Source organism: Haliaeetus leucocephalus, unplaced genomic scaffold (assembly GCF_000737465.1).
Source record: "Haliaeetus leucocephalus isolate CR32 unplaced genomic scaffold, Haliaeetus_leucocephalus-4.0 Scaffold140, whole genome shotgun sequence".
In the NCBI taxonomy this organism is placed as follows: domain Eukaryota; kingdom Metazoa; phylum Chordata; class Aves; order Accipitriformes; family Accipitridae; genus Haliaeetus; species Haliaeetus leucocephalus.
Window position 1 is genome coordinate 834,462 of NW_010972576.1, and position 14,160 is coordinate 848,621.

Sequence of the window (14,160 nt, forward strand, 5' to 3'; positions counted from 1 at the left end):
AGCCAGGACTGGACAGGAGTCAGCAGATTTTTAAAACAGTTTACCTCTGGGCTGCAAACGGATAGTAAAGTTTAGTAACAGTTTCGTATCATTGAGTAGTCATTTGAGAAGCAGGTGTGGTGGACGAAAAGAGAAAAAGGAAGGGTAGGCAGAAACTCACCAATTTGACCCTCTGCCCAGGGGTGGCACTGATTTCCCATGTGCACTCCTTTCTGCTGGGATACTTGTCGGGCCAGTTGGGACTTGTGATGATGCCGTTGGGACTGTGGATCTTCTGTTCACACTCAGCTGTGCCAACAGTGATAGCATCAGTTAGTCTGGGGGTCTGCATTCAGAGGTAGCCAGAAAAGTACTCTTTTTTGTCAGGGGACCCGCTGAATGAAAAGGATCTTTAGCGGGACGTCTAAGCATGCTCTTCAGTGTGCACGATCGTGTTCTTCCCCTTTGGCACACAATTCATGGCAATTAACCCAGCATGCTTGTTTATTGATTACTGTGAAACATACAGTGTTGTTTACAATGGATGGCCTTTTTTTTGAAAAAACATTATGAAGGAATATACATAAGTATTAAAATTTAATCAAATAGTTTGCTATTCTCCCCATTCTACATACAAGTAAGTATGAAAATCCATATGAGAAGTGTTGCTACTCCAACTTCAAATTATATTTCTTGAACAATTTATTTTTGTCTCTTCTTGCTAATTTTCATACTGCAGCCACAAAGCAATCATTTTGGTTTCTAAACCACAGTTTCTAGGGACATATATACAACTAGAGAACAGCTAAGACTAAACTGTGAGTATGTACCAAGAACAGCTTAGTCATTCACGTCATAACTGAATCACCAGAAATGCATCTCTGAATAAATACAAAGAACTAAAAATTAAAGAAGGCAAGAAAGAAACTAGTTTCATTTTTATATTTAGTTTTTTAACAATCTCAAATTGCTTTATAAATATCAGAGAATTATTCAACAAGAATCTTTTAGAGCAGGCAAGTATCATTCCAACACCAGTGAAAATGTAAGTGATTCACAAAGGGCACATCCTTAGTCACAAATTAAATCCATGCTAGAATACAGCCTTCAGAAATTACAGTAGCTCATATGATACTGCACGCTTGAGGTTCATTTGCAGATAATCTAAATTCTACTTAAGCCCCAAAGCCTACTGTTTTCTTGAAGGTAGCCACACCTTGAGACAGCAAATAAGAAAGACTTGACTGGAATTTAGATTGTCTGAATATGTCCTCTAAAATAGACCCAGAAAGGGCAGATACAGTTTCAACCTGACTGCGAGGAAACAGCTACTGATAGGAGCAAATGACAACTTTACCAGGCTTCTCTCCAGAAACTCTATCCCTGTGTTTAATACAGCGTTAGATAAATACTCTATCACAGCTTTAAATGTTCTACACTTCACAGAACTATTAAAAGTAGCACTCCCTGCCAATGATCCCAAGTTTTCCAAACTGCATTCCTGTGGACCTCAAACTCAGCCACACACATGCTGGGGATGGAGAGGATAGGAAAGGGGGGGTGGCGGGAGTGTTTAAGCCCAAATGTCTAAGCCCCCATTACCGAGATCTTTTTCTTTCCTTTCTTTTCTTTAGAAGGAGAGCTGCAGAGAGCTTTCTGCAAGACAGTTGTATAATCAACTATTCAAATACCTCACTACTTACCCTCCTTGCAGTCATGTTTGTTTTCGTGTAGCACAAATCCATTTCGGCACTGGCAAATGTAGCTTCCTACTGTGTTGATGCACTCGTGCTGGCAGCCACCGTTGTCCTTTGAACACTCATCCTTGTCTAAGAAATACATAACAAGGCCAGGTAAGCACAACTAGCAGTATTTCTCGTTACCAAAAAAGAAAAAGGTTTAGCACAGTGTTTGAGTCCAGAAGAAGATAAACTAAGGCACAGTCACTCTTCTCAGTATGGCAGTTTTGTTGTACCTTAGTTCTAGCCACTCATTGCTCAGCCTGCAACCTTGCACCATGGCACAAATAGTTTGCCTCATCTTTCTAGGAAATGAGAGGTAGTTCCTAGGGGAGAGGAACACTACTAAAACAAACAAACAAAATCAAAGGACATAAGACAGTTGCCAGCATTTACTCTTTCAAGTGGTCTAGCTGGTAAAATTTTCACAAATATCTCATCCAAAGCTTTATTTCAGTAAACAACAGGAGTATAATTTATGGACAACACAAAGTATTCCAGCTTTATGCAAATTCCACAATTTAATGGTGCTATGTTGAAAGGAACATGTAGGCCAAACAAGGTTCCAAGCTCTGCAGGTTAAACATGTGAGAAAAGAAGGATTTAACATAAACTTTTTTAGTAAGTTAATTTTTTTTCCCCAGCAGAGTGACAGTGTGCTTTACTTTTAATGAATCTGGACATTACAGAACATCACAAAAAGAAAAACATTTCATTGAAAAACACAAAAGAAATTGGCATTAGTTACTTCAAGGAGATCTACAATATAGCATGCAGTTCTGTTTATTAACATATAATCCTTCAAAAGAGCTTTTAGTGTGTTAGGAGTAACGCAGAGAGTAGGGGAGGAAATATGACCTGCATTAAACAGCTACAAAGTCATTGCATGGACAAAAGCCAAACTAGATTAACAGGCTGTCATTCTAGCAAGAAGCCTCAGCTGCCACCCTTCTATGTCATTCAGCTGTTGTCATTTTAGGTGAGGCTGGTCCATTTAAAAGGCAGACTGCTCCTGACATATACATATACAAAGACATACATATATATACACCTATATATATATGTGTAGACACATATATATAAATCCAGAGATATAAAAATATATGCCTATATAAATAAATATATATAAACACACACACATATTAAGAAACTATATCTTACAAAATGTGTCATTACAACATGCAAAAGAGAAGAGGAAAAAGAGCAACAAAACTGTGGTCATCCTAGAGGTCCATTTGTTGCAGGGCTGGAATGCAGAGCATTCACCCCCTTCAGCCACATGTACCTTGGAAAGCAGCAGGGAGCATTACCTCCAAACAAGGTAACATGTGATGTTTCAGACCTTAGTAGGCACAGTAAGAATTTCTATAGATTACAAGCCACTACGGATAATTTCAGTCTCCTGTTGTTGTCTTACTCATCCGTTTTTTCCCTGCCTTTACTGATGCTCATATTCAGTAACACAACAAAGGAAGTTTGCATTATAATTGCATACACATCAGCTTTATCTGCCAAAATGTATGCAACACTTGACCTATTGACTTGCAGGTCTTTCTATAAAAATCAGCTTCTACTTATAATACATGATAATAATGTACATTTATAGATAAATTCTGCAAGTCAAACCCAAGTATCCACTGCATTTTGTCCCGTAAATCTCAAATCTCTTTGCACTGAAAGTTTTTGGAAGCTTTCTGCACATGTCAACAGATTTGTAGATTAAGAAACAGTCAAAAACATAGGTAGCTCCCAGAATCGTAGATCCAAAGGCTTATACTAGTTGTCATTTTGATGATGAAAGAAGCATAAAAGCTTCACAATACACTGTTCATGCACCCTGCAATGCAAGTCCCAAACTGAGGTAGTAAATCTATTTAATTTCAAACAAAAATTATAATCTTTCATCTTTGCAAAAGCAAGCACTATCATAAATTAATTCCATGTTGCAAGTGAAGAATAGTAACAAGCAAATCAGAAATTAGATGTAACATGAACAAAACTCTTCAATATTTCCCCTCCTAAGCATTAGTTTGTAGTTTTCTACCAAAATAACAAAACAAATGGAAGGCAAGCTCAAAATGCATTCAAGTTAGGCTTTTGAGTACTGAGTAGGTATACAAATTCTAAATAAAAGCCCTGTCCATTTTCATCTTCTACCAAACTGTGTGAAAATACTGAAAAGTATTTTAACATTAAATAAGCTTATATTCTGTAAAATAATCTCTTTAGAGACAAGTGCATAAGCAAACAGTCCTGTGTTGGACCTCCTCAGAGATATAACAATGGACAGAAGGTAGAAAGGAGAAGCTTTGGAACACATTTGAACTACAGTAATTACTTGTACATGGTTAATCAAGGATGCAACTGTTGAACGAGCCTTCCTCACACTTCATAATTCAGAACAGACTTTCTGTCAAATTGATTGCCCAGTTTCAAAATTCATGAAAAAAAATTAGTCTGTATTAGTTATAGGAACAAATGTTTTGCCATATAAAAACAAAGCCATTTGTTATGCTGACAGATGGAAATGAGTCTCCCAGTTTTGAATGGATACTTTCTTTCTTTTCTCATTTCAGTACTCAGAACAGGGAAAGATCCATTCGCAACAAAATGTTAGATTGAATCATTCAGAGGACAAATGGTCGTACCTCTGAGACCCTCAGAGGCCACCAGTCTGTGAATAATACGTACTCGGCCTGAAGGGACCTGTATCAAGTCCTTGCAAGATGCAAAAACAAAAATTTTCTCTTTGCAGGCAGCTTTCTTGTCTGTGGAAAAAAATGTACCAGGATGGCACCAGAGATGAGTTTGTGCTCCAAAACAAAAAGGCTAGAAACATTCTAGCTTTCTCTTTTTAACTGCTCAATGAATCATCACCCAAGAAAAAATGTCCCCACAAACCTCATTTCTATATTACATCAAACACCATGTATGTTTTGAACGGTCATGCAAAGAATCATGTTTATTTAAAACACTGAAGTAACTCTAAAACCTATGATAACTGGAAGCAGTTTAGTGACATAGTATCACTGGGTATTAATCATACCACTACACAAGGACTTTTAGGCTATCTTCTCAGAAAAATCACGGAATTATTTTTTGTTAACATATATTATTGTTATCTTTTTTCCTGGCTAGAGTAAATTCATGAAGTTATTTTACACTCCTCCAGTCTTATGGGCCCAGCAGACTGCAATAGGTCACTGTCTTGTAACAAAAGCAGAAGAGAGAGAGGAGGACAGAAGAAAGAGAAAGGGAGAAAGAATAAAACCCTAATTACTGGAAGCTTTTAGTTTAGAAGCCAAATATCCAATTCCAAAAAGTTTTAATAAAAGTTTAAAAAAAAAAATATATATATCATGACTCCCTAGTTTCTTCTCTTTATAAACTTGATTATAAATATACACAAGTGTCTCTAGAGATTAGTTAGATCCCTGCAACGGCTCCCAACCGAGCTTTCTTCAGAACTGTCCCATCAAATGTAAATTTTACAGAATGTTGAAAAAAAAGTTTTTCTCACTTTCCAGTAGCACCTGTCTGGCTGTTAACACCATTTTACAGCCAAAAATGTAATTACATGTTGTCTTATATCAACATAAATACCTTCCTAACGCAGGTCATCTGTTGCCCTATGTCACTGTTTGCTTTCACAGTTTATCACAGTGGGTTCCAACCACCCAAAAACTGCTTTCTGTCATCTGAGCTGGAGTTGGGCCATGCTTTCTCAACTGTAGCTGTGGCTGCAGAATTCACCACCAAAAGACTTGCAAAAAAAAAAAAAAAAGTTCTTTGGCTGTGCTTGAGGAACACATTACAGTTCCTCATCTTCAAACTAATCTGACTTACCCACCTGTCTCTCTTGCTGAGCATTGCATATGCCCTTTACTGGTGAATAGACTGCAAGATGCAGTGTTTTACTCATTACTGATTTTTTTTCATGATATATGTCTTTATAACTAAATGCTTACACATTCTATTGTGATTTAATTAATAAAAGTGTTAAATGCCTTCCAGCAAGTACCTAAGTATCTTAGATGCTAGCATTAAGTATTTCTCCACAGATATCATTCTGAAAGTATTGTATTCTGAACACAAGTATATAAATAGGCAAAAAAAAAAAACCAAACAAAAAAACACATCAGCTGAACAGTGATCAGTGATCAGCTATCAACTCCCAGAAGTCAAAATACTTGAAGTTTCAAGTTTGTTCTTCATTGACAGACCAATAGCATATTATGTCCATATTAAAGAATTCAGGGGTAAGACAGTAACAGTGTTTTCTGACAGCCATAAGAGTTTTGTCTGATGAAATATATTCAGGGATGACAACCTCTTTTTAGATACTTTAAGTTCATAAGTTTGATTTGTCTCAAGCATTACAAAGTTTCTGTTTTGATCAGGAAATACTGTCAAAAGGGGAAAGCCAGATAACATAGAAGAATAGAATCTGCTAGAAATGGTAACAGCTGAAAGAGAATTCAGAAAAAATAACAATAAAATACAAATTATCCAAACTTGTATGAAATGAGAGAAGAGATTATGGCAGAAATGTGTTATGAAGCATTCACTGAATTTATATACTTACACAGTTAAAGATTATTTGCAAACTATCTTTCTTTGAAGGGGATTAGATATATTCTATATCCAGGACACATAATGCATTTCTATTCATTAAAAAAACCACATTAGCTCAGATTTATCCCTGGCTAATGAACTTATTCTGGTGATCAATGGAGTAATTTAAAACTTATCTTTTTAAAATTACCAGGAAAAAAGCTGTTTTTACCTGGGAGGGGACACATTTCATTCAGAAGTGAAAAACACAAGTGAAAAAATGATTCCAAATGATTACAACCTCCTGCTGATACAGCCTCCATAACTCCATGAATTATAGCCCAGTCTTTCCCCAACATACAGCATTGGCCTGATTTCTTCCTAGACCCCACTCAGAACATTAACAGCTTATTTAAACAATCATTTAAATAAATAAATAAATAAATCTGTGAAAATTGACTATCACTTTAAAGAAAAACAAAATTTAACTGACTATAAACGTATAAATGTTCAGCACGTCCATAAAACAGAACTTCTGACTTCCAGAGCTTACAAATTGCAGAACTATCATTGCCAATCTTACCTGACATAGCTTTATAGATCCTGAAAATATGTAACAAACTTAATTTGCAGAGCATTCTTAGAAGTGGAACATGTCAATACTTACTCTTGAAAAAAAGTCAAAATATGTGACAATTCCTGCTGGCACTAGACTACTAGACCAACATGAAATGACTAGTTGTGTAAGTGTTTCTTGGAGGAAGCTCTGTTATGTGCATATAGGTATTTACTACAAATACTGAGTAAACTTTGAAAGCTTCTTGCTAATGTAAAATATAAATTTAAAAGTAAAACATGTTACTATATGTAAAGATGAATGTGAAAGACTATGACCACAGAAATGTGATTACTAGAAAAAATAATATGTTTTGGAGGATGTAAAATGTTTGTTAATTTCCCTGTATGAGGTGAAACACTTTTTTTTCATCTTTCATAATTGCTTAAGAAAAACATCAAAGCGGTCATAATGAGAAAACATTGAAAGTCTAAACCGTTTGTCTTGACAATTTCCAAACCACATCACTTATACAATATACCGATTCTTATTACTTGGTCATAGTTAAGTTATCAGTTATTAAAGCTAGCCAATGAAATACCATTTCATTTCAACTTTGATAAAATATTTTAGCAAATGAATGCTAATAACAGTGTCTGGTAATACATTTTGCTACATGCTAAACATAATCAGGACTCTCCAGACTCAGATTTTTAACTGCTGTCAAAAAACTTGGGGCAGAATTCAAATTCCAAATGCTTCTGGATGACTTCCAGCTTGGAGAGGTGGGTGGAAGGGCCTGTTTTGTTGTTTTGTTTTACATGAGACAAAATACCTATGCATATGTGTGTGTGTAAACACACAAGAAAAACACTAAGCAAAATTCCACTACTAACACCAGGTGGTATCCTGCCACAGCCAGATTATTATAGTCTAGTCTCAATGGTTAATTGCAGAGACCACTCTTGTGCAAATATTTCCTCACATCTTCAGCTTCACTCATGTCTATCTTTATTCAACAACACATGTTCCCAGATGATATAAACTTCCATTGCTCTGATCTGCCTCAGTGCAATTACACTCATAACTAACTAATATTTTTACAAAAGCAAGTTCTTAAACTCTGTTCTTCTGCAAAACATTAAGAAGTGCAAAATTTGGCAAGAAAGTACCCATAATGCTAAACAAATGTTGTAGCACAAAGTGGTAATATCATAACTAATGCAATATATTAAGAAACCTGAGTGAAAAAAATACAAGTGTACACAGTACGTAATTCATATCACAGTACAACTGGCATTTGAAAAAACAGCAGCAAAACTTGGGATAAAAGAAATCTAATTGAAATTTAGGAACACTTAGTAAATTTGCTTTTTTCTCAATATCCCTAAGTTTATATGCCTCTGCCGTTATTTAATATATATGTATATGCATTCCATATATTTTCTGCAGACATCAGAATTCAGAACAGTATTTTAAGACAGGAGAGTGGTTTATGTTTGTATAAATAAAACAAATTCAAAACTACCAGGAAAACTATAACAGAAAAGGCCACTCACTTTCATACCAAAAATACAGTATTCACTCCACCTAGTCAGCGTATGCTCAGAGGCACTCACAGGTACCCAAGAGTAATTTTCTATACCTGAGAAGAAGTGTGCCTTGAAGCCTTTTTTTGACACAGTGTTGTCAGATCTGAACTCAATTCGCATGTTGTTGTACTGAGAGGTGATAACTTCAGGCACTTCTGTACCGCAGAATTTACCATGTAGTTTAGAATCAGAAGAAAGGCCACTACGAATCTCCACATAATCATATTTGCAAACCTGAGAAAAGAAAGAAAATTTTTTTTTTGGCCAGCCAAAAGAAAAGCATGAAGTTGTTTACAAATACAAGAACGCTGATTGGTATATGCTGCTTAATAATAGATTAATGATTTCTTTTTTCACTTTTCTCTGACTCTGAAAACATTTGTAAATGCTTGCAAACTTTCACTGATTTTGTGTAAGAATATTTTAAGGTCATTGAGGCATAGCTATACTATGCATTACATTCAAAACTATATTTTGATAGATACTAATCTGCGTTCAGTATCTAAATTTCAAGATGCTTAGTAGCATTTCTATTTAATCTAAAAAGTAAAAATTCCAGTGACATTAGACTAAACTCTAGAAATATTCACCCCCAAAAATTGTACCTTTGTGCTATAAACCACATACCCAGAACCTACAAACCTTCTACTGCTTGCATTTCATAGATTTTTAAAAATTATTGATTTTCACTTAGAAACTTACAAGATAAGTTTTTACCATAATGTATTTAAGACATATTCATTTATTTACAAATATATAAATCTGCACTATTTAAACCATACAGCTTTCTTTAACAGTAGCATAGCTATAATTTGGAAGGCTGATGCATTCATTTTCATTAAATGGTTAAAAATAAAGTAAAATAATGTGATAAAAAAGCCTTATGCAAGGCCTACTACTCATGATAATACTTTCAATGCATAATCCCTTGGTCAACCTAAAGCTTTCCACCCAAAAACTTCTAAGCTTCTTAGGCTCAACTATCAATCATTTAATCAAAAATGTCCCAGTTGTCTGCAATTAATAGCTTAAGAGAAAACAGTGGCCAGAAGGATTCATACAGAGCTTAGATTGTCCATTAAATCCAAGTTGTATTTGATAAATCATAATTTCTAGTCAAAAAAGAAATGTCAGGGGAGCTGCAGTGGAACTACAGAAAAGGATGTTTTGGCCTTGTTGCTCCCTCTCCCTATGAAATATTAAATGATTGTCAACATTTCCAGTTGTTTTTAATATAATACATACTAGATGTAGATCAAATCTTCATTGTTACTGGAACAATTTTCATATGTTGCAGAGTTCTAAGTGACTAATTCAGTTGAAACTACTTTTATACAATATAAAGAACACAAAGATTCATAAAACTTGAGTTACTGCCACATGCTGATTTATATTGATTGCAAGATAAATTCCTATTCAAATATAGCTCACAACATTAATAAGTCCCAGCAATTTCAGCAATATATTGGTGAGTTTTGATGGTTTCATAGCTTTAGATTAGAAATGAAATTTAATTTCAGATAGGTCTATCTTTCTTCATACTAGACTATATTTTAAAAAAATGTTACAAGTTAAATGTAAAATTAAAATTTTAAAATGTAATTGTAAAATATTAAAATTGTAATATTTGAAAAGACATATTAAACTTGGTCCTAAATGGAGCTCCTATAACAACAACAAAAAAATTTAGAACATTTGCTAAATGTATACATTTTATGTCTGCACTCAGACAATATATTAGAATGTTCCAGATATTATGTTTCTTCTGATTTTCACAGGTACCATTCTTAGAACTACTATTTAATAGTATAAAGCTGAGATTTAGTAGCACAGGAGAGGATCAAGCCAAAGTTCTAAATGTTGAAAAACTTTATGTATGTATTTATCATATCTGCTTAAGTTATGTGTCTTGTATGACCTTAGAAAACTGTTTTAACTTCATTACACCCCAGATGTCTTCCTTCGAAATCTGGCTTAAGTACAAGAAAGTGCAGGAAGAATGTTTTATGATTTGTTCAAGTGGTAACTAAATTTAAATCTTTGGGATTTGTAAATTTTTATTACACTTTTTTGCAGTTCTTGTAATAAGGATAACAGGACATGAGTGTAACATATAAATCATTAAAAGCTGGAATTTCATGGACCTTAGAACCCACCCCAAATTATTTAAAAAAAATAAATAAAAATCTCACATTGCTTCCTCTGCAAATAATTTTAAGATATTTTAGAGAAACCATGTCTGACTTGTTTCTTAGTTATAAATTAAACTCCAGCCTTTGCCACTTCAGATCTCATACTCAAAACATGCCCCATCCTCATATCAAATATGTTGCTACAAATTCATTTAGTCAGAAATAATGTCCTGGGATTTGGGTTCTTAACGCCGCGTGAAGAATATCCAGATAAACTTGATGGCTACAGCACATTATGTCTAGAGCATGGCAACTCAATGATATGTCAGAGAAGTGCCCAGGAAGCAGAACAGAGGCTGAGAAGTTGATGTTGAAACCCATATTTTACTGATTTGCACCCAAAAAACACTGCAAGCCCCACCACTTTGTTTAAAGCTATAGGGAGCAGCCCTTACCACATGGAGAGCTCTGCTCTGCCCTGCCCCCCTCCCCAACCTGGGGACAAGATCCCCCATTCCTCCAAGGGCTGCCCAGCTCAAACACTGCTGCTGTTCTATTGTGCCTTATTTCTGGTACTGCTCCTTTTAAAATATTCCCCCCATGAGATACTTGTAAATGATTTAAATGCTTCCTCACTCCGTCACTAACCCCAGCTTATGTGTATTCTTTGTAGTCATTGCCTGTAAAGATGATTTGGTTTCTCCAGATTTTCTTCTCTTGAATTCTTTCCAATGTGCCTCAGCCATTTGCTCTGTTTTACTTTGTTGATAAAAAAAAGTCAGCTGAGACTCAACAGAGAACATTTCTTTTAAATTTCTTGTAATACATATACATTTAGATGATATGTAAAAGAGAGCTATTCTCTCCATGTTTGTTTTGAAAGAATCCAGAAACGGTCCCAAAATGAAAACAAGAATATCTATGGTTATTGTCAGCGCATGAAAGGTCAGCAAGCCTTTTATAAGACAATATCTGTTTTTGAACGCTCATGAAACTGTTTAGTGTGTAACAGACTGTGCAGTTCTGTTCACGGTTACTTACTTCATTCCCTTCTAACTCAAAAAACTCAAACTTCATTGAGATTCGGTATTGCGTTGGGGCAACCACCTGCCACACACAGTTTTTGTTTGGAGGATACTCTTTGGGCCACCCTGGTGTGGTTATAGTCCCATTTAGCTTTGTCAGGAGTCCTCCGCAAGCAGCTGTAAAATTAAAAGGGAGAGCATCGTTTCTTGACTGAAACTGTGTTTTACTATAAACAGAAGCACGCTGAGAAGATTCAGTCCTTTCATTACTTATACTGCTGTAATGCCCAGACAGACTAATCAGAATCTTGTTTTATCATGCTTGGTGCAAACAAAGAGAAAGAGACAGCCCCTATCTTGAACAGCTTGCAGGTTTGCGGACAGAGATAAGTTTCAGGACTACACAAGGCGTTATCATATTCATTCTTTTCCCTTCCCTCCAGAGACTCTGGTTATTCTCTCGCAGCCTTTCCCATGCAAGTCCTCTGACCTCACCACCCTCCCCAGGACCTTGACCACCTCTCTTCTGACAGACGGACTACTTAAGATGCGCCTCGCATTCCCCCAGCTTCTCTCCTTAATTATTGATCCAGAATCAGCCCTACCTGTCTCAGCTCATATAGCTGTATATGCCTCCCATAACCTACTAGATAGGGTCACTTCTTTGGAATAGCAGTCACGTACTCTTCAGTCACAATTACTTTTGCTGAAGTATGGATGTTCAAGTAACAGAGAAAAACCCTATTATTTCCAAATATATGCTGAATAGTCACCTCCATACAACAGAACAATACTCTACTATGTTTGTGGATGCAGTTCAGATAGCAAAGGATAAACACATTAATCTTTTCCACCTGTGGAAATTTATTTATTTATTTATTTATTTTTTAAAAGGAAAGCAATGGGATTTGCAGTGGTTCTCAATCACACTCTGCAGCACTGATACCATTACAGCACTGTGACAGCACTGGAAATCATCCACAAATCTGTTTCTAAAGAGCTGGTGGGGGAAAGCTCCACCTTCTTCCAACTGTTCTGTGCTAACACTGAATGCTTTAAAAAATGGCTATTCCTGTCTAGCTGATGGTCTCACACACTACATCTCCTTCATCTAACACACCTGGGAGAACTCTCCAGTTTCTGTGTCAGGGCTCATTTGGCCAACTCAGACACATACCAGTCTTCCTCCTGGCACCAGGCTTTCCATGCTGAAGACTTCTTGGTATACACGTAAAGGATCTGACTGGGGTGGGGGGACTAACACCCTGGGTCACACCCCAGTGTGTGAAAAAAACCCAACAGGCACAGGTTTAGACACTGCACTCAGATGACACAAGCTGTACCCCCAGATGATCTAGTCTGGCTCAGGACAACTACTGCTAGTTTTCAATTTCTGCTTTTCAATGTCACTCCATTGTTCCTTGAGGCAATGGTAGGAAATGTGGAAATACTGGGGAAAAAAACCCCAACTTAAAGCTTTCTAATATGCTGCCAGCAAGGGGAGATTTGAATTGGATGACTATAAAGCAATTTTCTGTGCATGTCAACACTGCAGTGAAGCATTCGGCAGAGTTTCTGAGTTAGAAGCTTCTGCTCTGGCATCATGTGTGAATTAATACAGCTAGATCACCCCTCAAATTCCCAAACTATAACTAGGATGTAATGCTCACTGTGACTACACAGAGATTTTAATTCAGCAGTCCCAAGCAGTATCTACATACAGTGAGTGCTACATCACGTGGAACAAATGCATATATACTTTTAGGGATAGCCCAGGGTTTTTGCTCCACGCTGCACTGCACTACTTTGAGTGACTGCTCCTTTTACCAGAGTTGCTTTTCTGTTTGGGTGCTGGGGAGGTATTCCTTCTTTATTCTTCAGAGGCAGCGGGAAGAGTTTTCTGGAAGACTAGTAATCTTCCCTAACATTCTGACTCAGATCAGCAGGCAGACTAAACCATATTCCCTACATAAATTTGGGCTTATGATTAAAGGCCCAGAGATCAAACCTCTGTCTTCATGGCCCCCCTTAGATTAACCTCACTTTCTGCATACTGCCTAATACGCAGACATCTAAATAAATCGGTTTTCCAATGTGCTCACTATTAAAGTTGGGGGCAGGGAGGGGTACAACAACTGAAAAACCAACCTGCTTGATGAGAGCCACAATCTAACGTGCCTGCAGCCTAGGACTATCACCACCTCACACAAACACACACACACCCACCCCCCAAACAAACAAACAAAACCAACCCCATAGAACCAAAAGCAAAAGAACAAAAAGTGCAAAGAAACTAAGCAGAACGACCCCAAAGTGTGACAAATCATGAATTAAAGCCAGGAAATTGGAAAAAAGAGAGACCAGTGAATGGCGTCAGAAGAAAACCGTAACTCTGAGCACTCCAGTTTTCAAACTCCATTCACTACTCAAACAAACAGATGAACTGAGATAAGAATAATTTGTGCTATCCCTGAATTTATTGGTGTTTATGAATAAAAACCCAAACAATAATTGGTGCATAATGATGAAAAGCTTTTGCTTCTTTCCTTTGATATGAAATATGTATAGAATACAAAAGCTTAT

General features: G+C 36.3%; 1 protein-coding gene across 1 annotated transcript in view; it reads right to left on the reverse strand.

Moving 5' to 3' along the window:
* Positions 1-14,160, reverse strand: part of TLL1 (tolloid-like 1) — a 139,612-nt gene that overhangs the window by 12,701 nt on the left and 112,751 nt on the right. The window contains exons 15-18 of the mRNA XM_010586065.1: positions 11,594-11,754; positions 8,474-8,654; positions 1,683-1,808; positions 161-288 (exon numbers count right to left, since the gene is read on the reverse strand). Coding sequence (XP_010584367.1) covers positions 161-288; positions 1,683-1,808; positions 8,474-8,654; positions 11,594-11,754 — 596 coding nt within the window. The remainder of the gene's footprint in view (positions 1-160; positions 289-1,682; positions 1,809-8,473; positions 8,655-11,593; positions 11,755-14,160) is intronic.